The sequence below is a fragment of the Amblyomma mixtum genome, chromosome 3 (assembly GCF_055824585.1).
Source record: "Amblyomma mixtum isolate Tamu chromosome 3, ASM5582458v1, whole genome shotgun sequence".
Classification (NCBI taxonomy): domain Eukaryota; kingdom Metazoa; phylum Arthropoda; class Arachnida; order Ixodida; family Ixodidae; genus Amblyomma; species Amblyomma mixtum.
Window position 1 is genome coordinate 352,505,633 of NC_143014.1, and position 27,801 is coordinate 352,533,433.

Here is a 27,801-nt window from a genome sequence, read left to right on the forward strand (position 1 = left end):
CACTATCTTCTTACTTCTTTGTGTTATGTTTTTGTATATATACCCTTCCGTCCTTCAATAAACCCAGTTGATAGTCAGCGCTTGTCTTGTTGTTGTCCCGCCTTTTTTGCGCTGTTCACCAGTATGAATGCATACCAACTCGCCCAGATCTCAGCCTTACTAAATCGTGCCATCTCTCTGGCTGCTACGCAGCTGAACCACCTATTAGTTCATCTTAACAAAACTGAACCTCTATTAGCCCAAGGTTTTAGTTGCTCAATACACTGAGTCATCTATTAGTAAAAAAGGCAAGGAACACGGATCATGCAAGATGTTTCAGTTGCCTGAAAGATGCTTTGCCAGAGCATTCCGTATAGCTACCCCTGACGGCTCTACTCGGCTACTTGTGCACACTGGCTGAGGACGCCTCTCGTCTGCACTTTGCACTGCACCAAACCAGCCTGCATCACACTGATCATTGAGCTTCTCACAGATATTGTGCAGCACACAAGCAGCGCGGATCACAGTGTTCACATTGTGTACCTATGTTGCACTCCAGACCCTTCAGCAAGATTCTGAAGCGTGCTTTCACATGTCCAAACGCATTTTCGACCACACGTCTGGCACTCGACATATGAAAATAATCACACACTGAAGAGCACAGGACACGATATCGCACACTCGTGTCACGAAAGTGAGGAGGTAATGAAGCGCCGCACTTGACTGCACTAACGACGCACAAGCTATGGTGGCTAGCCACCATAAACAAACGTTGCGAACACAGTAAAAAATGAAGCACAATGGAACGAGCTCCATGGGAACGAGCGATATGGCGGCTCCCGTTGGGACAGTAGTGGCTAGATATGGCTATTATGTTGACTGTAAAGTCAACTACGATCATTGTGTGTAGACTCCTTTCCAGCTTTACTCTAATGTCCGCCACATGCGCAGGAAAAAAAACTGCCCCGCAGATCGATGAACGAGAAACAACCGTTTTTTTCGATGATATAATCTTTTTAAAGTAGTCTTGATTGATAATACACCGCTTTAGGTAAAATCATAAATTCACAAAGGTGGTAATCACATGACGGTTTCCGTCACTCTAACCGACATGCCCAAATTGCGTGTAAGCACGGGTAACTGTGGTTTGCGTTAACTATGGTTAAGCCCTCTAACAGCAGTTAAGCTTAACTATAGTTAGGCTGCCCGTGTAAAGAGGATATAAGGGTGCTTCGACTAGCTCTTGTGAGGTATTATGTACTCCCCGCTGTAGAAGTTTGGCGGTAGCTGTGATTTTGGGTAGGAGAAGGGCCGTTTTTTAGGCCTTTCTGATTAGGCTGTTCACCTGCTCTGTCTCTGAGGGGGAGAGGTAGAGTTAGGGGAGGGAATAGGTAACTCTGCACAGGCATATGGCCCGAATGAGACGGCGCGTGTCCGCCTCTATCATGCCCCTGTGACGGTTGGAGATGCGTTTGATTAGTGTGGCGATGTTCTGCACAGATTTGCCAAAGGCTTTTATTGGTTTGGTTTGGTTTATGGGGTTTAACGTCCCAAAGCAACTAAGGCTATGAGAGACGCCGTAGTGGAGGGCTCCGGAAATTTCGACCACCTGGGGTTCTTTAACGTGCACTGACAACGCGCAGTACATGGGCCTCTAGAATTTCTCCTCCAAAGAAATTCTAGCCGCCGCGGCCGGGATCGAACCCGCGTCTTTCGGGTTAGCAGCCGAGCACCATAACCGCTTAGCCACCGCGGCGGCCCAAAGGCTTTTATGTCATTGATGTTAGTGCCATTGTTGGAAATGTAGAGGCCTAGGAGCCTCATGTTTTCGACTGTTTGGATAGGGGCTCCATCCAGGGTGATGTGAATTGCAGGAGGGTGATGTTCTTTAAGATTTATTGCTAAAAGTTCCTATTTGGATGGCGAACGGCTGAGGCCTATACCTCAGGCGTGTGAGGACACAACGTCGGTCGCTTGCTGCAGATAGGAGGATTCTATATCACCGTGACTACCTGTATTAGTCCAGATTGCGATGTCGTCGGCGTACAGGTAGAGCTGCAGCGCCGGAATTGTTGCCAATTTGTGTGCTAGTGCAATGAGGGTATTATTAAATACTAAGGGCGACAGGACTGCCCTCTGTGGGGTTCCTCTCCTTCCCAGTGTGAAGGTTTTGCGTTTGGGACGTGCCTAGTTGCAGGCAGGCGGTCCTTTCACGCAAAAAAAAACAGCTATGTACTGATGCGTACAAGAACCCACGTTTAGTGTGCTCAGGGACTGAAGGATGGAGGTGATAGACATTATCAAAGGCTATGGTAAGGTCCAGAGCTAGGATCGCTCTGGTAAGATGAGGGAAATCAGGGTCGAGTGCTTTCTCCTTCAGGTGGAGCATGACGTCCTGAGTCGACCGTTACATGGAGGATGCTTAACTGTCGCCTTTAATAGTGGAACGACACAGCGTCTTGGAGCACCGCCAGGAAGTCCGCGGAACGCCATCGCCCGTTCGGCGCGATGCCTTGCCCGTTGGACAAATCTAAAATTTTTTTTTATTAAAGGAAATGACCCAGTAACAGTCGCCCGTTCCCCCTATTATAGGTCGCCGGTTCGAATCCGTGCAGCGAGCTAGGCTGTAACTAACAAGTTTATGGTGCACGAAATGCTTTCGAGACTGTGCCTTCTCTGGCTTGGGAGAGCCTGGCAGTGCGCGATCCTATGTAGTCGGAAAAGGTTGTGCATAAAACGTCGAGGCGCGCTGATTGAGTCTTCCCGTGAGGATATGACGTATCAGGGCGTCAATTGAATACGCTCTGCAGTAGTGCGGCAGCTTCCTTCATAGTGCTTCCGATGTACTATCGCGATCAAAAGAAACGCGAACAGCGGAAAGCGTTCGCGTTTCCGTACAATCAGCGCAGCCTAGCGTCGGCCCGCTGGGTCCGAAGGTCCATGTCCAACTACGATAGGCCTTGGCTGTCGCTAGGGGAATCTGTGCTTTCAGTCGGCGCCGCCGTAGCGCTAGAATCATGTTACGGCCGGGGCTATCGCACCGCGTGACTTTTACGAGCGCCAGACATGACTGGCGGATGATAAGCTTTCCTGGTCTTTATGCCCGGCAAGTAAAATACGGCACGCTTTCGTGCTGTCACGATGACTGCGTGCATAAGGGAACTTAAGCGTGAATGTCTTCCATGCCATATCGAATTTATTGCTCTAAGAATGATATGGAGAACAAGTCAAACAAAAGCACAAGCTGGCGCAAAATTTTAACTTATCAGAAAGCAGTACTACTCGAAAAAAAGATACTTTGCTTTAATTAATAGTTGGTGTAGTCTCCTTCGGCAAGAATGTGCCTTGACATGGAGGCGAACAGTTCTGTGGCCATAGCTCAGTACCGCGAAGCCTGTCCCACTAGGCGTGAACAGCAGGCCAAGGGAGTCCTTGTTCATTTTATGAAGCTGCAGTCGGGACAAGCGCGATTTAATCATTCCCCAGACATTTCCAATTGGAATTTTGTCTGCTCTCTTTGCTGGCCACGAGAGGTTCTCTAGCAAGGCTTCTGCGTAACGTGTAGTACGAATTGGAGAAAGGTCATGCTGAGAATAAAACAGCCAATCCTGGAATGGTCCAACCAAAGCTTAAGGCAGGACAAACTGCTCAATTACATTACAGTATTCTGCTGCAGTGAATCGTTCATATAGCCGTATAAGGGGACTCAAGCCATCAGCTGTGATGGCTCCCCACACATTCAAGGAGCAGCGCCCGCTTAGGCTGGCTCGTTTGAAGCAGGTGGGATCAAAGCTGCATAAATTAAAAAAAATTTAAGAGTGTATTTGTTCGCTTCGAAGTTGTATAATGCGCTAAGCCCAATCGCTGCAGTGCCTAAACCCTTTTCTTGCATATTTTAGCTAAGCAAGCACTTGGCACTAAAACAGGGACCGCGCGGCGACTGTAGCATGGTTTTTGTTCCTTCGCTTATTATGCACCTCGAGCGGTTAATTCATAGCATGCAGCAACCAAAAAGTAGCCAAGCTAAGCGAGAACATGTTTCATACTTTAAAACACTGATTTTTATATTAAGTACTTTAGAAACTTGGAGGTCGTACCCTCACGTAACAATTGTCGTCGGTTATACTCGTTAAATTTTGATACTACTCCTACCACAGTGGCACTAACTGAGCGAGTTCAGGACCACATCTTTATAAAGAGCATCGCAATTCTAGAACACTAGGGTGCAAAGGCTTACCGATGATTGTCTTGGCGCCACACGTTCAGTCTGTCGTGACTCTTCGTGGTGCTCTCATGTTGAACACCACCTGGCCCCAATCCTCCACAGTGCTATCCTTATGCGAATGTTCGAAATGTAGAAGGGCGGCTTTGTTATGATCCGAAAGCAAAGGCTTTCATTGGTCTGTCTTGCTTTGAAGGCCCACTTTGTGGAGGCTCTGCCGAACCACTTCATCATCACCGTTTGGCCCAAGATCCTTTTTGATCTGCTCGGCTGTTAAGAAAAGGGTTGTCTATGGTGGCTGCAATAATCACTAGGTCTTCTGCGGTCGCGGAACTTGGCTTTGAACCATGAGGAAGATTCGAAAGTCTACCTTCAGTTTTCTAGGCTTTTAAAACTCTTCATTGTCGAAAGCGCTTTTCTGGTATTCTCCGCAATTCTTCTCTGGGGAATTTCTTGGCCGTACAAAGCGATCAATCCGATCCTGTCGGTATCCGACGCTAGCGGCATGATTTTCTTTTTAAGCTGAAAAGACTCAAGCTGGTAGCTTAGCTGCTACGCCGTAGTAGATATAACACGTGATGTGCAGCGCCACTTCAGATCGTCGTGTTTATTTCTTGAAGCTTTTATTCATTCGATGCAGCCCTACGAAGCAGCGACGGTCGGGCTCGCACTTAACGCTTCAGTTCTCTTCTGCACACAGTCATCGTGACAGCACGAAAGCTCGCCGTAGTTTACTTGCTGGGCATGATGACAAGGAAAGCTTATCATCCGCCAGTCATGCATGACACTCGGAACAGACACGCGGTGCGATAGCCCCGGCCGGAACAAGATTCTAGCGCTACGGCGGCGCCGACTGAAAGCACAGATTCCCCTGGCGACAGCCAAAGCATATCGCAGTTGCACAAGAATCCTCGCACTAAGCAGGCCGACACTAGGCTGCTCTAATTGAGCGGAAGGCCAGGCTTTCGGCTGTTTGCGTTTCTTTTCATCGCGATAGTACTTAACTGCCCTTCGTTTGTATAATCCACGGCATACTTGCTGTTTTGAGTAGCACCGCACTGGCTGCGTCGGACCGTGAGGACTGGCAAACTGCACTTAAAAGGCGTCACGCGATATTTTTGAGGTGACTCCAAACATGGCACGACAGCATGCGTCATGAACAACGTTTTAATTCTATCCTCTTCTATGCCAGGCCTATACTAATTAAATAATTGGCGTATAACAATTATAATCATAAGTCATGGAACAATACACGTCTAAAATAAGTTATCGGGAGGGTTGCATGACCCTACCCGGAGGTATCCGCTAATCCGAAGACCCAAGAAGTGTACGCTATGTGCGAACGCGCACTTCCCTATCCACCTAACCAATAGGGTCATCCTAGTCTAAAACTCTGTTACTTGCGAGTTTTAGAACAGGGGGATAGGGAAATAGCGGGGCGCCAGTGTGCATGCACAGAAGAATAACCCGAGGGGCGTTATCGTTAATTGATGATAGGCTGGGCAGCTTGTGTTCGACAGGGAGATACGCGTGTCGGCCACTGGAGGCGGCGTCGCCCACTCTTGCAGCGAAGGGAAAAGGCAATGGTGGGCAGGAAAAACAAATGGCCTTATTAAAAATTCTTTATTGAGCTCACCGTGCAATAAACATGGCAAGTTCAAAAAAATACAAGGCAGGTTATGCTCCCTCTATTTTCTCATTGCCACTAATATATCGCGCTAGCGCCCTTGGAAGGTGCAGCTCCCACTACCATCAGGAACCGCTGATGAACAAACAGAACACGCGTATTACAGAAATGATTGGTGGCGTGTTACACAAATTACTAGACTGCTTGCAGCCAGCAAACACAATTTCACACAAAAAACTGCACATGTGCAAGTTATGGCATCAAGGCAAAAAAAAAAATGCGAAATGTCATGTGGGACAGACCTTTCTCCAGGCGTTTCTTGGTTTCTAAAGATCAAACTGACGCGAACGACCGCCTGCTCATTCTTCTTACTTCTAAACTTCGCAGCTGAAAATTTTTCCGTAAACCAAAAGAAACATTTCCAAAGTACTAGGTCCTGTATAGTTAAGAAAGAGAAGAAACCGCGAGAACTATGTCCCCTTTCGTAGTCTCCAAATGTATAACTGATTTCTTGGGTTCAGGGTACAAACTATCAAAGATGTGCAGCGCTGTCCTGGTATACTGCCGCAGGGTCGTCTGTAGCATGCAGATGCTGATGAGTTGCGACACCGCGGGCTCCTGAGCATCCGCAGGGGCACATCCCCACAGGGGGACGATGGTGTGCAGTGCGCCACCACGGATCCGAGCACCCGCGCTTAGCCGTGCGTGGCATCGCCGTGTCCGGGGAAAAGGGGATCCTGGTGGTTGAGCCGATGCCGAGCGTTTGGACCCTTAACCCTTTAACCAGCAGATCAACAATATTGTTGACCCACTATAGACAGCCTGAAAACGCCTATCTCTGAAATTCAGAACCTGTCCGTCTAAATTTAGCTTTTTTTATGAAGTAGGTTGCGTGCTAGTGGTAAAAGTTGCTAATAGAGGGCACGTAGTGACCGTGTTAATCCCAGGAAAGCAGTCATCTTTTTCCCGCGCGCGCCGCGTTGACCGAGTTCTGGCTTCAACAGGAGCGAATATTCCAAGGTAAGGACAGCCAATATTTTATCTTCTTGTAGAAGCACCTCTCAACGTGGCATGCTCAAAAGCACGTAACGCATTTCGGAACACAAGTGGCCGTGCAGGACACTATGCAGAGTCTACAAAATTGTTGAGCTGCCTGAATACGGTACGAAATTACCTTCAGTGTTATGCACTCGGCTGTTTACTTGTATATCCCTAATTGAGTTTTGACGTTGCACGATCAACGTAATTACACATAGAAATAATAGCCGAGGAGTGCCTCTATGTTACCGCTTGCATGTGAGCTGCTTTTTTCTTTTTATGGGGTGCGGTTTATTAAAAGGATCTGACTACTCGTGTTATTATAATGATGAATTTGGCACCGTGGAACGTTAGCTTGTCACCACTTCATATTTTTCTTTTCTTTTGCTGACAAGTGACGTATTTCTCTACTGGTAGCCATGGAAACAACACTGTTTTATGGTGCACGGAGGAAGGATAAAGGCGTCGCACTTGTGCCACTGCATCCGAGCGACTCGGAGCTGGACTCCAGCGATGACGACGCTTCTGAAGTTGGGCAAGGAGCACCACAGCAGGAAAGTCTGAACGCGCAATGCAGTCCTTCTGATCACCTTGAGAGTAACCCAAGTTGTAGTAACGCACGTCAGAGACGCTCCTCCATTAGCTGCTCTGGTCTGCCTACAAAGAAAGCCAAGAAAGGTACCCGTGTCCTCGTCCCTGTGTACGACGAACCAGACGACGCAGAGGTTTGCAAAGCAAAGCGAAGCCGGCAGAAGCCAAGGGCTTGGAAGAAAGAAGACATCCCAAACATACACATTCCCGAAAAAGTTCATACATCACCGCAAAATGTGTGCACCCCGTACACATACTTCAAGTCATTATTCACGGATGAGCTGGTGGAGCACATAACCTACCAAACAAATCTGTATTCCACTCAACAGCAAGGAAAGAGCCTCAACGCATCGCCAGAAGAGATTCGGCGCTTCCTTGGCATTCTTGTGCTCATGGGAGTATGTACATTTCCATCCCTTGAAGACTACTGGTCGTTGGAGGGGCGATTTCCACCAGTTGCCGATGTAATGCCGCTGAAGCGGTTCCAGGCGCTCAGACGGCATGTCCACTTCGTGGATAACCTCAGTTATGTTCCAGATGGCGACCGGTTCTTCAAAGTAAGACCACTCTTCAAAAGACTTAGGGAGCAGTTCTTGAAGATCCCAGCAGACAGCAAGCAAAGCATCGACGAAGTTATGGTTGCCTACAAGGGGACACGTGCCGGGAGCCTGCGGCAGTACGTTGCGAACAAGCCTGATAAGTGGGGCTACAAGTTGTTCTGTCGGTCAAGCTCAAACGGAATAATCCACGACATCATCATGTATCAAGGATCAAGCACATTCTACGACGTGCCAGCGGGCTCGGCTGATGATGTACCCCTTCTGGGTGCAAAAATCGCTTTGACGCTCACCAAGACCATTGAGGAACCCCACACCAAAGTAGTATTTTTTGACAACTTTCTTTACTAACTATGATTTAATCCACCTAATGAAGAAAAAGTTTGGCATTCACTGCGTCGGCACTGTTCGCGGAAACAGAACAGGCGGAGCAAACGACGTCCTGAAAAGTGACAGAGAACTGTCAAAGGAAGCGCGTGGATCTTTTGACTTCTGCTCATCAGACGGTATAATTGCAGTGAAATGGCACGACAACAAATGCGTGACCCTTCTAAGCAACGCCCATGGTGTGGAGCCGGTTGGCACTGTACAAAGATACAGCGGTGCACATAAGCCCAAAGTCCCCGTGAGCTGCCCAGCGGTAGTGAAAGAATACAACCAACACATGGGCGGCATTGACCTTTCTGATATGCTGGTTCACCTGTACAAGACCCCGACCAAATCTCACAGATGACATCTTCCTCTTTTTGGATATGCAATTGATGTTTGCATCGCAAATTCTTGGCTTGTTTACAAGATGGACTGCGCAGCGTTAGCAGAGAAAGCAATGCCACTGAACGCTTTCCGTGTTGCAGTCGGAAATGCACTCAAGTCAGCTCAGCAGGTGATGAGCCCTCGTCTTCTTGGAAGACCCCCTTGCGCAGACATCAGCCAGGAACTATGGTGCGAAAACATGCGTTGCCCACACATGACTCCAGGTATGACAACATAAGCCACTGGCCGGTGGCTGCTAGCGAGCACCACCCGAAATCGCATTCAACCCATCAAGATAGGGGGCGCTGTGCTGTCTGCCATAAAGGGGTGTCAGGATTCAAGTGCACCAAATGTGACGTCTTTTTGTGCCTGAAAAGCGGGAACAACTGTTTTCTCCAGTTCCACCTCAAGTAGGACTTATTGACGCGGGGCAGTTACCCTGCTTTCTGTTCCCTATCTTGGCAGATCAACAAAATTGTTGACGTTCTGTATTTTTCTAAATCCTTCCTCAAAAGCTTTCCCATTTTTTTGCTGCATATTTAGGCTAATAAAATTAAATTCGAACCAAGAAAAAAATTATTGCATTGCTCTTTCTTATCTTGCCAGTTAAAGGGTTTCGTGTTGCAGGACTTTCTTTTATGTTCCTGTCTCGTCCACTTGTTGGGCTCCATGATGGGTGGTTGGCACCGTTGCCGAACAACATATCCAATTTATTACTTCCCATCCCTCAAAAACTGATCTCCCCGACAAAAGGAGGCTGACCAAAGTCTAAGAACTTCACAAGAGAGAATGGTGTACCTCAGAGATGCATTTTAAGTACTACGTTATTCATAGTAAAAATGAGCTCCCTAGCAAAATAATTCAAAAGTCCATCATGTATTCAATCTATGTCCATGATATCCAGACTGCTGCCATATCTTCTAGCGTTATATCGTGTGATGCAAATCCCTGAATGTAGTAAAAGTACTGTCACGAAAACACTGTGGTTCCGATAGGACATGTCTTTTATAAGTTTGTCGCTCTGTAGTACACTCTAGCTTAGATTATGGATGCATAGTTTATGTGAGACCATTGTAAGCAACTGGATCCAGTACATAATTTAGGTTTGCGTCTTTCCACCGATCCATACATGACGCCGCCCATAAACAGTCTGTATGTAGAAAGCAAAGAGTCATCACTAACAGACAAAAAGCCTTGCTCACATGCTCGTACTATCGGGGACAAAAGTGGTATACTCCACGCGGCGGGAGTTGGAGCAACGGAAAACGGCGTTCCAACACCATCTACAGGCGGTCTCTGGGATCGAGACAGCCAATGCACGACCTTTATTATCAGCAGGTATGTCGCTTGGCTCGTTTCAAAGTTTCGTGTTTTAGCTCACCAAAATGCCGCATTTTTTCCGGCTCCGGCTCCCGCCGCATGGAGTATACCACTTTTGTCCCCGATAGTACATTCTAAATATCCGCTCACTGCATAAGCATTCATGTTACCCTATCGCTACAAAGTGCCCTTCTAGAACACTCTTTAGCAACAAACCGCAAGCTACCCGGCCACTACTTTTGCAATTTTAAGAGATGTGCCAAAACCTCGGCATATTGTAGAGCAATGCCAACCATTGTTCAAGGACTAGATCCGCTATCAACGTGGTACAACTTCCCTAAAATCTTTTATTTCACTCATACACAGTTCCGTAAAAAACAAATTCCACAACAACATGTAATGAGAATTTCTTGCACTCAAGGAAAGGTGCAGTACTCTTAGTTTTTTTACACAGATGGTTCATATAAGTAGATGTTTACGTTGGAAGCACTGTGGTACCAGGTTAGTGGATTGAAATAGTAAGGATTCCACAGTATGCATTCATCCTCACTGCCGCATGTTACGTGATATATGTAGCCTTAGAAGAAATAGTAAACGAGAACATCTCTACCAGCATTATTTAAAGACACTCGCTAAGTGTACTTACAGCCCTTCATCCTAAAAATGCAAATACTCCGCTGCTTGTTGTCATAAAACACAGCACAACAACCGCCATAGCTCAACGACGAAATATAAAACTATGCCGGGTACCAAGTCATGTCGGAAGCAAAGGCAACGGCAGCAGTCATGTGTGCCGCTCAAGCTGGTGGTGAGCTGATAAAGAAAGCAAATGTACTGCATGAACTTCGTACTCCGTAAATTTAGAAGAAATGGCAGTCGGCTTGGAGCAACGAAATAAGCAACAAACACTCTTGGTAAAGCCAGTTCTAGGTGAATGGAAGTCATCTTTGCACCAGGTGCATTTCCTTGAAGTTATTTCTTGTCTCCCTATAGGCCACACACACCTTATGCACAACTTTCTATTGACAAATGAAGACAAACCTGTTTGTGAAAAATGCGGAGATGAACTAAGAGTTAATCACATTTTACTGTCAGGCGCGAAAATCAGAAAACTACGAAAAATGTATTTTACTGAGTTTTATAATACACACATTCCTCTACATCCAATGTGTACTCTTAAGAGAAGTAGCAATTGTCGATATATCTTGTGTGTTGAGATTTTTCAGGGAAACAGGCTTTCTCGACAAACACTAAGTTTTTGCCCACTGCTTCGCTTCATTTTTTGATACACCTCAGCCACCTTTTCATTGCTGGGAAGAAGGCTGTGTTTTTTGTTTTTATGGTTGGGAGGCTCAACATCCTTGCCCAGCCAAGGATTGCTGCTGAGATTACCGGGCCATCTTTGAAGCTTTTAATATTAGCCATTCATAGTATTTCTGTCTTCTTTCATTACTAAGTGCCCCGCCGCGGTGGCTCAGTGGTTACGGCGCTCGGCTACTGGCCCGAAAGACGCGGGTTCGATCCCGGCCGCGGCGGCCGAATTTCGATGGAGGCGAAATTGTGGAGGCCCGTGTACTGTGCGGTGTCAGTGCACGTTAAAGAACCCCAGCTGGTCGAAATTTCCGGAGCCCTCCACTACGGCGTCCCTCATAACCTGAGTTGCTTTGGGACGTTAAACCCCAATAAACCAATAAACCATTACTAAGCAATACAAAACAATGTTTTAGGTCATTTACACCACTGATGAATAAATATTTCTTAAAAATTCTGCAGAAAACAATTTCCCAATAGCTTGAGTTTGGCGCATGATGGCCTGAGTTGCATATGTGCCCTAAAACCCAACGCAACACATAATACGAAAAGTGGCGTGAAGAAATGTCAAAACAACTCGCAAAACCAAAAACGGCCAGTAGGGCAAAAAAGGCGAAGCAAGGCGGTGTTGGATAGTAGAAACAAAGTCAAGGAGTTGCCTAGGTAACGCAAATATGCAATTGTATACAATTTATACTAGCTGTTTATACTACAGGTTGCACTAGGTGGTGATTTAGACGTCTTTAACGTAAACAAAACGGGAGTAACAATACCTAACCTTACTAGTAAGCTTCGGACTGGAAAATAAAATTCAGTTACACACGTGAAAAAATCTTAGGCAATCATTTAACGCGAAGCTCTACTGACCAGATAGGAAGAGTATTATGTAAAGACAGTTCTTTTAGGTGTGTATTTAATGAAAAGTAGCGCACCACTATTTTGTTGCCTTATCCGTTTTGGGATACGCTTACCGATCCGGCCAACAGTTCCTGAAGGAGTTAATTCTGAACAGGGCATATGTCGAAAAACAAATAAGGTCTCTTGAATGGGACATGCTATTATGTGCTGATAATTTTCTCCACTATGAGTTACTGGTGCAGAGTTTTTCTAATACTGTCGAGCCCACTTATAACAGCCGCAGATATAACGAACGCTCGCTTAGTACGAACGAGGGCGGTGCTACCGTCAAAATATATATTGGGGCAATGGCACAGTGTCTCACATAGAACGAACTGTTGTGGCCTCAACACTCGGTTAGAGCGAACGCGAAGCTGTCGGGCCCCCGTAGTTGACCGAGCCGGCGGTGTTTGGCGCGGTTTCGCTCGACTGCGAACCCGCGGTAGGCGAATTTCACGCACTTTGTGTTCCCCTGACACGACGCGAACACAGAGCGCACAAAGCGTCCCCCGGCGCTCCTTTGCGGGTAAAATAAAGTAAAGAAAGAAAAAGCGCGCGCGTGCGGTGACGAAAGAAAGTGGCGCCGCCCGCGTCGCTGTGATGCATCCACGTGATTTGTCGCTCCGTTGCCACCCCGCGCTGAGGGCATTGCGTCGTCGATTCTTTCTGTGCGATGGCACTGCGTTGACATTGTTGCCGCATCCGTGTCTTTCCCAGATCGGGGAGTTGAAGGCTACCTCAACGCGCGAGCCCAAGGGATTGACTTGCGCCTGTTGCGATGGAGGACTGTACGCCGACCTCTTCAGGTGCTAAAAGGAAAGCTGTTGACATCGCAACGAAGATGGCCATTGTTAATGAACTTGCTCAAGGTGCAAAAAACTGCGAACTGGTCAAGAAGTACGGACTGTCGAAATCGACCATTTCAACCATTGCTAAGGGCAAGGAAAAGATTCTTGGTGCTACCGTGATGCCGACCCGACGACTAGAAAGCGCCTTCGGAAGGCGACCTACGCGGACGTTGAGGACGCACTGCTGAAGTGGTTCGCTGACGCCCGGTCTCGCAACGTTCCGATCAGTGTACCGCTGATGCTCTCCAAGGCTAAAGACTTCGCCTCCATTTTGGACTTTCCCGATTTCAGCCCAGGCAATGGATGGCTCCACCGGTTTAAGGCTCGCCACGAAATTGTTTTCAAGGCGGTCGTCGGCGAGGCCGCGTGTGTGTACAACGAGGACGTCGATGCGTGGCTTTCCGACAACCTCCCAACAATCACGAGCTATGCTCCACGGGACGTTTACAATGCCGACGAGACTGCGTTGTTTTATCAGATGTTGCCATCTAAAACGCATGCCTTGAAAGGCGACAAGTGCGCAGGAGGGAAGAAAAGCAAGTTACGCATAACCGTTCTTCTGTGTGTCAATATGGACGGCAGTGACCGGCGGCTGGCTTTTGTCATCGGCAAGTCACGTAAGCCGCGATTCTTTGGAAGCTACGTGCCCGTACGCTACAGGAACAATACAAAAGCCTGGATGAGTCGTGACTTATTTGCCGAGTGGCTTGTCGAGTTCGACCGCGACATGGCACGAAAAAACAGGAAGGTCCTGCTCGTGCTGGATAACTGTGCGGCGCACCATGTGCAGCCTTCCTTGAGTGCGGTGACAGTGCTCTTCTTGCTACCCAATGCAACCTGCAAAATTCAGCCGCTGGATATGGGCATCATTCATGCGTTCAAGGTGTGCTACCGGCGGCGCGTCATCCAACGCCTGTTGATCGCGATTGATGCTGCCATGCCAGTTCGCATCAGCTTGCTTGCCGCCGTGGAGATGTTGAAAGCGGCATGGATGGAACTCACCGCGGAGTGCATAGCAAATTGCTTCCGCAAGGCGGGTTTTATCGGCCCAGGCACCGAGGACGCCATAGATCACCCACCGGAAGGCCGGTCGCACGAGGACTTCTGGCAACGTGTCGTTGACACGCAGCTGGCCGGACCTGACGTTGCCTGGGACGATTTCGATTCTGCTGATGACGACGCCGACATTGCGGAGCCATGCACTGACGAAGCTATTGTGCGTGAAGTGCGAGCCCTTCCTGACTGCCCAGAGACCGACGAGGACGATGACGAGGATCCTGCTCTACCGCCGGTTGCTGCAAACGCTTCAACCGCGATCGGTTACATCGCGTCGCTTAAGAAACTCGTGTGCAGCAGAGGCCTTGGCGATGAACATATTACCGCGCTGGAAAAATTAGAAACGGCAGTGATGCGATCAGCTTTGAAGAAGCAGACATGCATCACGGACTTTTTTCAAAAATAAAGTTAACTTTCGCCTCGCTTGCTCTTTTTGCCCGTATTATAGGTGGTCCACTTACTACGAACTTTGGATACAACGAACAAATGCCGCGTGACGATCAAGTTCGTTATAAGTGGGCTCGACTGTATGTACCGAAAGTCCGAGAATATAATTAAGCAAAAGAGTACAAACGCCCGCAGCACGAATGCAGCGAATATATGAGCTGCTAGATAACGGTAGGTCTACAGAAATATTCTACCGCCCGCTACGGGTCCGGAAAAACCTGGAGTACTTTAAACACTGTTCTAGGAAGACCACCCAGGCGTACAATTGACAGTACGACGGCACGAGCTTCAGCTTATGGGCTCCAGCTTGTCTAAATGAATAGAGAAGCAGTTATTATTTTGTGGTTTTTATAAACATTACATTTCTAGTTCTTTCAAATTGAAAAACAAAATTGCGGCCCTTACGCCACGCAGATAAATTTCATGACTACAGCGCAACGAACGGGACAAGAAGAAGCGCACGGGCAGGGACACAACACAGCGCTGAGTCATAACTGAAATCTTTATTAGCTGCCAGCGGGAATAAGTACGGCCAAAAATGGAAAGTAATGGACAGAAGCCATGCAGCGGAAACACAAAATTCAAAAACTGAAAACAAGAAACAAAATAAAGCACACGCGTTTCAATATGCACATTCGAGGGAACGTTTTTCTTTTCCTGACAGCAATACAGATGGTGCGCTTATGCATTTTTCCGGGAGCCTTGCTATTATGTGTGCTTCTATTATTGCTCTTGTCAGCGAATCGCGGTTCCTACCTATCACAACGCACTCGTTGTATAATGGCTCGCAGGCATCGTTGCCATCTTCACCATCAACATCATCACTTTTCTAGTTTCTGCAGTGTTTCGCTACGTGGCCTACGATAGGCTCACGTGCGACAATATAATCGTGCTCTTTTAATCTTTCGTTGATACATCGGCCGGTTTGGCCGATGTCTTGCTTCCCACATGATAACGACAAAGAATAGATGACTCCCTCCTCGCAGGGGACAAATTGTTTTGCATGCCTTTGCAAGCAGCCGCGTGGTTCCCTGTTGGCCGAATTTACTTTCTTCACCAGGCTGCACAATCGGATAGGTGCCGAAAACACAACGTCGACCCCCACATGCTCCCAATTCTCTTCAGGTTATGTGAGACCTGATGCAGATATGGCACAACGGCAACTTTTTTCTTTTTATTGCGAAGCAATACTACTTTCGCTACCACCTCAGCCCGTGCCGTGCCGCGGCTGCATAGCCACGCTTGACCTTTCGCGTGACCTCGCTGCGTGACGTCATACCATCTGTGTAAAAACAGGCCCCATCTCACGCCGTCGCCTTGCGCGGCACATAGCCACGGCCTGACTCCCGCTCCTCTCACCAGGGGCGCTGCGCGCTATGTGACGTCATACCATCTGTGTAAAAACGGGGCCCCATCTCACACCGTCGCCTTCCGCGGCGCATAGCCACGGCCGTGGCCTGACTCCCGCTCCTCTCACCAGGGGCGCTGAGCGCTATGTGACGTCATACCATCTGCTTAAAAACGGGACCCCATCTCAAGCCGTTGCCTTGTGCGGCGCATAGCCACGGCCGCGGCCTGACTGCGCTCTTCTCGTCCAGCCCATGAGATGCCGCCTCCAGGCTATAGACCTCCTTCATGTTTACAAACAAACGAGGTGGTCGAGGTGGCGCTGCAGTCGTTAGCGACCTCGCGGTAGGCAAAAAGAGGCGAAGCTGCAGTCAGTTGCTGTGCGACCAAGCTATCCAGTAGCGAGTTGACAGTGCTTTTTTGTCTGCATGCTAGATAATGCTATCTGTAGCGATTATTTTGTGAGCCTGAGCGCTGCGGACCAGAACCGTTAAGCCCCAACTCCAACGACACCTTGGGCGTACGCGCTCAGCGTCGGCGCTCTTGGCGCCGCGCAACGACAGGCGCTGGCAGCAGTACGCATCTCCATGGTACTAGGCGCTGTGGCGCTGGCTAGCGCTGCCGCACGCTGCTCGCGCTTGTGCTCACGCTGCTGTGTGGTTGCCAGACCTGTCGGCCACTTCTTCGGCCCCGGCGCCACTTTTCTTTGCCTCCGTCGCCGCTTGATATATCCGGCGAAATTTGTCTCGTAGCGATTTCCACCGCTTTTGGGCTAGAGCGGAACCCTCTGCACGATTGAAACACAAGCGTTTTCGAGCACATTTCACTCAATCAGCACTCGTCACAAGCAAGATATCGGCTTACCTGTGCTTCGCAGGCTTGGCAGAATTTCCGCTGCCACTTCAAGCCACAACGCTGCCTTTATTAGCTTATTTTTATGACTTTTATGGCTCGCCTGCCAGAGCGACGGCCGCCTTTCTACTGCGGCGATCAGACTTTCATTTATTATTTTATTTTGGGACATGGCGCGAACAGCCTCGGCACCAAGCAAAAATGTAGTCAGCAAGTTTTGAAAAGCGCGCGAAAAGCCGCACCGGATGTCCCGAGAACCGCGTCCTTCCATTGGTGTATGTCTGCCTGAGGTACGCCCATGAGAGACGTGACGGTGAGCAGTTTCCGGCGCTCGCGCGAGCGCTGGCGCAGATATCTAGCAGTGACAGATATCGGCGCCTCGCCGAGGTTCGCTGGCGTCTCCTGCAGTGCGCATGCGCAGACCGGTTCTAGCGTACGCCAAGAGCGCCGACGCTGAGCGCGTACGCCCAGGAAGGGCCCTTGGAGTTGGGGCTTTACACGGAGATGCTCCATGTCTACGGCGTACAGCGTCCGGACCCGTACGCCGTGCCGGAAAGTGAGTGGGCGAAAGGCGTAGAAGCGAAGCGTCGATGTCCACCGGTGAAGTTGAGCAACGTGGTCGTTTATTTGCTGTTCTCTCCGAGCAAATTCACTGCAGAAAGCGTTGAAAATTACAAAGCTCTGGAGGCTTACAACTACTACGAGTCAGGCAAGTGGCCCATGTCTCTTCTCGCGCTGCGCGTAAACAGGGCGCGCAGACTGCGCAGCATGCTGCGCACGAAGCATTGCTCGCAGTATTTTATTAGCACCATCGCATGGTACTTACGACCGCACGGCAAAGAAGTGTGTTGGCACTGTTAGCATAGAACAAAAAACAACACTTCCGTATTCCCGTAATGGTACCTTTGAGCTATTTCTTCTAGTTGAATCGCTGCGGTAGCGCAGTAGCGGCATGCGTTCCGTCTCCGAGCAGCGGCGGCAACGCACGCATCGCTTGCTGCGCGATGCATGAACACGTTAAATTAGCTAGCGTGTGTTCGTAATTAATCTGAAGCCTTCTCGTATTAGATATGACAAAAAAAGGGGGAGGGGGAGCGATTAAGGACACGACGCACACACAAATCATTGAGAATAAACAACGAATATATTACAGCTACAACTAAATTGTTCGCGCACTTCCATAGGGCTCGCACTGTCCCATGCATGTTCGCTCGCCACGCTCGCGCACCACACACTCCGCGCTTTCCACCGTCCACGCTGATTAGTCGACGCGCCGCACTCGCGAAAAACAAAACATCACAAACACAAACGGCATCCAGACGGCGCCGGGAAGAGAGGAAAGAGGATAGGCAGGCGATGCAGTAGGCACTCTTATGGCCAGGGCGCCGAGCCAGACGTCAAGTGTGCTCCCCCCGAGGAGACGACTGCCGCCGTGTGGGCGGGAGCAGGCGCCGATGTGGAACTGCGTCATCCGATCGCTTACCCTCGGTAGCTTTCGTACTGCGGGACACCTACACGCTAAACTCCGGAGACCAAGCTGTTATCAGAGAAGTCCATATCTGATGTAGATACAACGGCTTTAGGTCAAAAAGTACCGTTCGCCTTAAACGCTGGCTATTTCACGCATTAACATTTTTTGCCATCGTTGTGCCTTTGGATGAGAACACTGAGATTAAAAGCATATTTGTTATTCTTGTGATGTTTTTCACTATCCCTCGTGTGCAGGACTGGTCCGAAAGTGTCGACTGTGGAGGCCAGCTGATATGAATATCAGTTTTGTGCGCGCCGAGGTAATGCCTTTGCAAACCGCGGCTGCAAAAGGCCACGATACGTGGGTGTGTGTCAATGACACATTAGGACAAATACTGGCAGGCCACTGCCAGTGCAAAGCTGGGTAAGTTGACGTCTTCCTCTAAATCTTTCTTAAGTCAGAGTGATCATCACGTGCATTGTTATTCAGGCTAGGTGAAGTGTGCAGCCACGTTACAGCACTACTTTTTGTACTAGAGGCAGCTGCTCGTGGCAATGCCAATGTGGCGTGCACCTCGCAGCCATGTGCTTGGGGTGCAGCTGTGTCCAAGAAGGTAAATTTAATATTGGCATGAGAAAACTTTCTTGAAACACGTAACACCTGCACTAAATTATTATTGTGCGTAATTGTGTTATATTTTAAGCCACCATGGTCCCAGTTGACCAGCTCAACTTGAGCAAGCCAGGCAAGAAGGCTCGAAAGCTTGCTGCGGAAGCCATTCACACCTCTCAGACTTATGACGCAAGGGACGTTGAAATATTTCAGCGCCTGAAGAAGGCAAGCTCGAGTGCTGTAGTTCTCAGAAGTATTCCGAATACAGACTCAGCATCAGAGGATGAAGAAATGTACACGTTTTTAAGGTAAATGAACAGCCATCTTCGTACATTTCTCATGTTTGAGTGCCATCATCTGTCTTCATGAAAGCACATTTGCACAATACTGGAGGTTGCATGTATTAGTATGCTTTGTTATGTGTTTGCTGAATGGCAAATTCTTGTTGCCACTGTCATGCATAATTCAGTAACAGTTGAGGATCAACCCAGGATGTTCATGTTCTGCTATTGCTTGCTTTTATACATTTCTTTCTCGATATGCGAGTTTCTGTGCTGCGTCAGGCGGCAACTACTAGCAGCTAAATTTTAAATCAACGCACAGGGGCGTCCACTTCTAGTTTGAGCATGCGAATGGCATCACTACGGTCTTAAGAGCGCCAGTGTGTCCATTTCACACGTGCATCAAAGCAAAGTGGCATGCGACAAGAAGCACCGGCTCTAGGTCCTTTTACACCTGTGCCACTTTGCTTTGATGCTTGGCCATGTCGAACGCATCGGCCGTCTGAAGAGTGCTGCCGCACCTCTCGCATGTTCAAGCTCGGAATGGACGACCCTGTACCTACTCTTTTGGAAAAACAATGCATCCATAATTTCAGCTGCCTTTTTTGGTCATGCGAGAAGTGAACACATGGCTCTGGATCTCCAACTCAAGCACATTCAGTTGAAGTGCAAGCTGTAAAAAACAAAAATAAAAATGAATAGGGGATCAATAAAAGCAGTAATAAAAGCAGAACACACTGAAATGCTAGAAGGTGACAGTACAAATAAGTGAAATGTGCGCAGGTGCACTTAACTGTGAATAGTGAAAAAAATGGCATTACCATTTCCTTGCCGAGGCAGTGTAGATACTTTTTTAGGCTTGCACGTCTAGCTCTGAGTTTATCAGCTGGCGCATGAAAGCTAGTTGGTAACTGACGTGGGTACTTATATGTCACTTAGCATTCCATCAACATGAGCAATGAGCGCTGCACCTTTGATATTTTTTGCCCAATATTTCATTAAGTCGAAATGAGATGTTCAACTTTAAAACATAGTCAGCATGCTTTGGGTGGGAAAAAAATTATGCTTAACTGATTTTCCACCCAGGAATGCTAAAAAAGCACGGAACACTAAGGAAGAATTCTTTGAAGAGATGTTTCTTCCACTTAAATAAATTGAAAGAATTGAAAAATCCACGAGGCTAACGGCCAAATCACCGTTGTGGCATGAAGCCAGGTATGGAAGGTTCACTGGCACTACCATGCACCGGGTGAGTTCATTTTTGTACTTGTAACTGCAGGAGGAAGTGAAGTAAAAGGGCTGCGGCTTTTTTTTTAGATCCAAACACTGAAGCCAGGCACGAATGTCCGGGGCCTTTTGGACAGCATCCTGCAGCGGCGGCCCCCACTCAACATTGAGGCTGTCAGATGGGGTGCTGATAAAGAGAAGGGTGGCCAAGGAGGAGTACGTGGAGTTCATGAAAGCTCATCATCACAACTTCGAGCGCCACGAAATCGGCTTCGTGATTGATCCAGATGTATGTTTCTGTTCACTTCACATTCAGTTGGTGGCTTTCTAAGGAACTTGATTCATTTTTTGTGGTGCATGAATTTACCTCTGCTATATTTTTCCCCAGGCTCCCTTCCTTGGTGCGACCCCTGATGGTCTGTGGCACTGCAGTTGCCATGGTGTGGGCCTACTGGAGGTCAAGTGCCCTTGGTCTCTTAAGAAGCCCCACCACCAAGCATTGGAGGCCTCATATTTGAGTGCTAGTGGCACACTTTTGGAGAGCCACACTTATTTTACACAAGTGCAAACACAGCTGCACGTTTGTAGAAAAAGCGTATGCCATTTTTTAATGTCCTGGCCCCACCACTTCGCAGTTGTGGAGGTCACATATAGAAGCAACTTTAAGCCTCTTTTACAAAAAGCTCGTACTGTTTGGGCCGAGCATGTGCTCCCTGCTCTGTTTTAAGCTGACCAGGAAATACTGTTCGTGTTTTATTTTCATGCATGCAGTTTGTTTATTCTTATTACATAGCAGGCTGTGTTGAAAGGCTGAAGTACCAATAGACAAATCCTTGCATAAAATGCCCCTTAGCCAAAAATCAAGCTTCACATTTTGTTTGGTTTCGTTTATGGGATTTAACATCCTAGAGCGACCCAGGTTTTGAGGGACGCTGTAATGAAGGGCTTCGGAAATTTCTACCACATGGGGTTCTTTAACGTGTACTGACATCGCACAGTGCACGGGCCTCTGGAATTTCGCCTCCATTGATATTCGACCGCCGCAGCCGGGATCGATCCCACATCTTTTGGGTCAGCAGCCGAGTGCCATAACCACTGAGCCACCGCGGCAGCTCTTCAAAATAAATTTTTTTAATGACTGTGTGCAGAGGGTGTTTGCGACGCCGAAAAGGCAGTGTTGCCCATTGAAATTTCCTGAACTAGGGCCAGAGCACCTGCAAATTTTGAAGTAGATTGGCACCGTAGTGAAACTTAACATGCCTGCCAAATTTGGTGGTTGCAATCAGGGACCAGAAATAAATGTGTGCGATAATAATTACAACATGGTAACCTTAGAAGACCTTCAGCAAGGAACTCGCTGAGCATTTGCGTACAGTTAATTTACTGCATCCATATTTTTTCAAGAAATTTCAATCCTTTTCCCACGTAGTAACCCAGGATGGTTGGCAACTAAGAACATCACTGTACACAACCTGTGCTCACTTGGGCATTCTATGTGGCAATCAGCTTCAATGTAAAAGGAAGAAAAAAAAATTGAAAATTGGTTTTGAGGAAAGGAAATGACGCAGTGTCTGTCTCACATCTCCTTCTCAGTAGACAGCTGAACCATAAATGAAGGAATAAAGGAGGGAGTGAGATAAAAAAGGGAAAAAGAGGTGTGGGAGCTTGATCACATGGGGAGCTGTACCATGCACGGACTTTGCACAGCATACAGGCACCTTTTGTGTTTCAACTCCACCGAAACACAGCCGCCGCAGTCGGCTTCCAACCAGGATACTCCGACACAGCAGACGAGCGCCTTAACCACTGAGCCACCGTGGTGGATGAGAGGAAGCTCCTGACTGTAGTGTGTTACAAATGCATGCATGAATTTAAAGTCCATTAGCAAATTAGGTGCATGTGTGCTATGTTCATATCGAGAGCTCATGTTGCTGCTGTGACCTCCAGACTTGCGATATGTAAATGTGATGGTGCTGCTTTTTTGTTATCTGCAGATGTGATTGTGTGAGCAGTGTTGAGACTTTGCAGGAAGAGCTTGTTATGAAGATCAAGAAGCTCAGTTGTGCTAATTGTTGCCTCCTTGAATTGGCCTACATATGCTTAGAAAATGCCTACAATTCTTGTAGCAGGAATATTTGCGTGAGGAAGTTGGAGGGGAGCAGGAACATGGTTTGTGCGAGCACCACAAAATGAGCATATGTGTTGCTACTTCAGCTTGGGAGATGGAGTTCTTGATGTTCTTGACCTTTGTTTCATCTTTGCTGTTTTTGTGACTTGCATATCCAAAAATCCCACCAAAATGTCTGCTCCTTTTCCCGGTGGAAGAATTCTGTGCATTGTTAAGAATCATTCTCAAAAAGCTACTTAGTATTGCATCTCTTACAACGAAACAGTTAGAAACAAGGGTGCCCAATCAGATTTTCCTCCATGCCTCTTGAGCCATTAAACATTTGTTATGTGCCTGGCTTCAGTTTCGCTGTATTGAGTTGATGACAGCTATATGTCGTTTTAGCATGGTTTTTAGAGAGCGCCAAGTTAACACATAACTGGCCTTTTGCAGTCGTGGGGCTGAAATAAATAGAGCAGCCTGGCTGTTTTGAAGGTCGCTTGACAGCATAAACGTGTTCATAGTTGCACTTTTCCAGTCTTCTCTCACCTGGCATTTATTACTGAGTGGCTGAGGCTGTGCAGATGGCCACAGCATTGTGCTTACCAGAAGCGAGTCTTCAGTCATATAGCGGTACATTTCGAAATTAAGTCGAAACCAGAAGTGGTACTATAATTATTTATATACACTGAAGCCTTCATAGGCTCCTACAGGAGTTTTGCAAAAAAAGCACACAACCTTGAAGTCATACACGCAACACAAGCAAAGAAACAACAAAATCTTCGCACTATGACACATCTCAATTTGCTGTTCCTTTTTATTCGTTACAGTAAAAAGACTCTGTGCCATGCTGTGCTCCATACTTATGCAAGCCGAGGTTTCAAGTTTGTGATGGCAGCACAAATCACAACAATGTCTGTTGCATGCCGCAGCATATTGATATGCAGTCGGTCCCTGAGAATGTGGAACACTTTCATGCGGCCAATGGCTTGCTCTACAAGAATGCGCACTCTAGAGATGTGCCGAGCATCTTCCACTTCCTTGGCTGAAAGTTGTCTTTTGCCTCTTGTCAAGGCTGGCACTTCTAACCTGGCACCTTGATGGGTAACCTCTTCTCTGATTAAAAATCCCCTGTTAGCCAAAATAATGTCTCCTTCCTGAAGTTTGTCCAAGAAACCTGATTTCAATATGATCTCCTTGTCCGATGCCCGCCCTCCTCAGCATTTTGTGATAAAGCTAACAGCACCACATGGCGTGATGCTGACCATGAATTTGATGGTATTGGAGCTTTTATAATGGGAATAAGTTTTAGACCTAGCAGAATACCCTAAAGGTCTTTGAATTCGTACTTCAGCACAGTCGATTATGGCCATGCATGTCGGATACTTCCTGTGCACCATCATGGGCATTGTTGTGCATGCGTCCTCCCGTAAAGGCCAAATAATGAAACGATTCAGTTCTGATGCAATGATTGGGATGTTCTTTACCATTATCCTTGCCACTGAGAGCCGGAAACGATGACTGATGTCGATGTTCAGTAGCGCAAGCCTCAGTTTCATCAGTACAACTAAAACAGCATCTGCTACAGTGCAGCGATTTGGAACGTACCATACATAGCCACATTTTCAAACAGTGAAACAAAAAAGAGGAAAAGCGCTTTGCTTGGCAACCCTGTGTAAACACTTACACACTGCTCCGTAATGCAGTTTGCTTAGAAGCGTCCCTGCTTTGCATTTTGCTCTGCTTCTGCAGCCCTCTCATTGGAATAATGCAGTGCTTTCTTTAGTACATAAATGTCTCGCTCCTGCTTTTTGTTTTCTTTTTCAACAGTTGCAGCTCTTCTTTCCAAAGCTTGATATGCTGGCTCTGAAACAAGAGCATTGGCTATAAATGATGCATACCACATATAACTGCGAAACACTTACTGCAAATGTAGCATGGTACTGCTACGAGCCGCTCATCACCCGTGCTTGACGTGGCAGATGGCATGTTGTCCTCTCTCCATAATGCATGTGCAGCTGCGGGTCCTGTGTATGAATGAACTGAATGGTTCACTGAGATACTCAGTTTTTATTTCTTCAACTTCAGCACTGACATGCTGTGAATAAGCAACTCCTGTGTCACGCTGGGAAGACTCAGCTTGAAAATCTGAAATAATGTAACTAGCGTGATGCATACAATAATAAAAGATGACCTGCTGTGCTTAGTGCTGTCTTCATTGAAACTGACCTACAACCAGCTCACCAACATCACTGCTGCCTTCGTCAGCTTCCCAAACTTGGTCATCTGATGATGGTGCTGTCAAAAAACATGAAATGGAAACTCCATCAGCAAGTGGTAGTAACCTTGAGGGCTGAAGATAACAACCAGGGAAAAATCAGCAACAATATATGATACCTTCCATTGCAGGATCCCTATCTACTTACAAGTTTCCATTGGTTCCTGCACTTCTCGAGCGAGGGCTCGGTCCTTGGCGCGCTGCAGGCGAGCAGCAACTGCAGTCTTTTTGTTCTTCTTGTGCGCGAATATCGTCGGCACATAATCGGGGTGGTGAGGGTCGTCTGAGGGCCCTCCTGTGTACCACGGATGCAATTACATTCTGCGCTTTTAGAGTGCGTTACAGCTACGAGCTGTACCCGCCGCGAATGCTCGGTGCTTAAAGCGCTCGGCTACATAGCCGTAGGACACGGATTCAATACGGGCCACCGCGGCCGCGTCTCGATGGGGGCGAAACGCAGAATGCACCTGTGTTCCGTGCAATGTGTAGCGCATATTAAAGAACCCGAAGTAGTCTGAATCAATCAGGAGCCCCCCACTAAGGTTTCCATCATAGCCCATTAGTCGCTTTGAGACGTTAAGCCTCACAGCTCACGTTCACAATTCAGTGCTGGAATTATGAATCACTGCAGGCGCTTGGTAAAAAAAAGAAAAGTTCAGGCTGGATCAAGCTAATGAGCGGCAGTTAACACGCGCACACTCTTCATCGAGAAGCCAATCAAACCAATTAGCGGTGTACACGGTGAAACTTGTCAGCAGTCCCTTTTGCACGCGTTAAAATGGCTAGGTTAGCCGCGACAACACAACCGTGACCGAGTGCAACTCTGCTCTTTAGCGCTGCCGCTACGCATATCTACAATTGTGCGTGCGACAAAGTTTGTTCTAGCGATTTTTACATAGGTTAACGCATCCTATGCGTGCTATAACAAACAAAAATGCCTTCGCGACACAAAAATGCTGCCTCGTTGTCTGCGTGTCCGTACTACTTACGGAATTGCGCCCTACACACCAAAACACGCTAGATGCAATTACATTTCGCGAAGAAAGTCAAATGAAAGTTATTGGTGACCTTCGCACAGGCACATCGCAGTGGTGTAAAGGTGAATGAGCATCAGCTTACCCGTGACGAAATGTTTTTCCGCATATCGTATGAGCCGCCGCGGTGGCTCAGCGGTTATGGTGCTCGGCTGCTGACCCGAAAGACGCGGGTTCGATCCCGGCCGCGGCGGCTAGAATTTCTTTGGAGGAGAAATTCTGGAGGCCCGTGTACTGTGCGATATCAGTGCACGTTAAAGAACCCCAGGTGGTCGAAATTTCCGGAGCCCTCCACTACGGCGTCTCTCATAGCCTTAGTCGCTTTGGGACGTTAAACCCCATAAAACAAACAAACAAACAACAAGCATATCGTATGAGCCGGCGTCGGTATCCATCCTTCGCGCTTCACCGCGGCCGCCCACTGCTTACGGCGACCTTCGGGCACGGGAAACCTGTGGAAGCTTACTGAACTTCCCTTTTTGTGCCTTTCAGTGCACGCCACGGCGACGCAGCTAGTCGGCATTGGTAATTCTGCCGCTTCTGATTTTTCCGAGCACTGCAAACCGCACGCAAACCGTGGTAGGTAGGGGAGTGAGGCGTTGTTTTGCCTACCGCGCGAAAGTCAGCACCGAAGGCAGCGCCACCACATCTTCGTGACGTCGCATAGTGAAGGAGGTCTATAGAGCATCACCACAAGCGGTACAATAGCAGAACCACGTATTGCTTCGCAAGTACCAGGCTTAACCAAGCTAAGCCACAGCCAATTTTTTTCCTGTTCAATTTTGCTGTTGACTTCACACCTCAACTTTTTCTGCGACGAAGGCCAAAAATTCTGAAGGGTAACCGGCCTGTGTCAAACGATCTACATGGTTGTGGAAACTTGCTCCAACCTGTGCTCCCATGTTTTCTTTGCAACATTGTCAAAAACTGAATGCACATTTGCTCTTTTCACGAACTTCGAATGAGCTGATCAATATGGCAGGATGGGTTTCTGACCACGGGGCTCAAAAGCCCAACATACATGGGATGAACTGAACTGAAGTGAAATAACTAAAAACCTAATGGAATCATTAAGTGGCACTTCGTGCGTTAAAATCATGGGTTTGAGGCACTCAGAGAACAGTGAAGAAACATGAAGGAACTGCTGCTCGAATTTGAGGTTGTCACACTCTAAAAACACGAAATAGTCGTCTACAAATCTAAATATGCCACAAACACGGGACCCTTTGAACCGCTTATTCAATATTTGGTCGCGCAAAGCCAGGAACATGTCACTAAGGATGGGTGCAAGGCATGAACCAATACAGATTCCATCTTATTGAATATACACATCACATTTCCGCTCAGCAAAATAGACTCTAGGTAGCAAAATAACAATTCGAGAAAGCTGCCGGTGGAAATCCCGCACTCATTCTGGAATGCAATCGCTGCATACTGGTCAATGAAGTGACTAACAGAAGACATAATTTCAGCCTGAGGAATAGTGTAGTAAAGGTCTTTAAGATCAATTGAAAATCTGCGAAGTTTCTTATTGTAATTGCATTTTAAAACGCTATTAATTCGTCTGAACTTATCACTGTTAAAGAGTCGTCAAATGTTAAAACCTTCAGTTTTTCGTGGAAAAATTTCGCGACATGCTTCTGCCATGTTCCTGTTTTAGAAATTATCACACGAAGCGGCCCCTCCGGCTTGTGGGTTTTCGCTGTAAAAAACGTCTGCAGGTAAATCTTGTGGCTACTATCTATCGCACTTGCTAGCTTGGTCAAATTTAGCCTATTCAGAAGTTTTTTTGCCTTAGTGTTCACCTTAAACATTAAAACATTGTTGCATTTGTCAAACACGGCATTAACAGCAACTGATGCTTTCGACCCATACGCATCCTTGTCCAGAACAACAAAGCCACCATCTTTATCGGCAGGTAACAATGAATACGGGTTATCTTTAAG

At 47.6% G+C, this 27,801-nt stretch overlaps 1 protein-coding gene and 1 pseudogene across 1 annotated transcript; one reads left to right on the forward strand and one right to left on the reverse strand.

Moving 5' to 3' along the window:
- The first annotated feature begins 17,349 nt into the window (after positions 1-17,349).
- LOC149356388 (uncharacterized) lies at positions 17,350-21,279 on the forward strand (annotated as a pseudogene).
- A 3,148-nt stretch (positions 21,280-24,427) lies between these two features.
- LOC149356389 (peroxynitrite isomerase THAP4-like) lies at positions 24,428-26,378 on the reverse strand. Its single transcript, XM_089577771.1, has 6 exons — positions 26,220-26,378; positions 25,941-25,959; positions 24,970-25,116; positions 24,788-24,841; positions 24,628-24,691; positions 24,428-24,572 (listed from the first exon to the last, which is right to left on the reverse strand). The coding sequence occupies exons 1-6, from the start codon at positions 26,376-26,378 to the stop codon at positions 24,428-24,430; spliced, it is 588 nt and encodes a 195-aa protein (XP_089433897.1).
- Positions 26,379-27,801: the final 1,423 nt, after the last annotated feature.

What these genes read in the sequence shown, in the direction of transcription:
- LOC149356389 (XM_089577771.1), bottom strand. Translation starts at nt 26,378, where the DNA reads ATGCCGACTAGCTGCGTCGCCGTGGCGTGCACTGAAAGGCACAAAAAG. An exon ending in CGAAGGCAGCAGTGATGTTG is followed by an intron (nt 24,692 to 24,787) that starts GTGAGCTGGTTG and finishes ACATTATTTCAG; the next exon opens with ATTTTCAAGCTGAGTCTTCC. An exon ending in TCACAGCATGTCAGTGCTGA is followed by an intron (nt 24,573 to 24,627) that starts AGTTGAAGAAAT and finishes TCATTCATACAC; the next exon opens with AGGACCCGCAGCTGCACATG.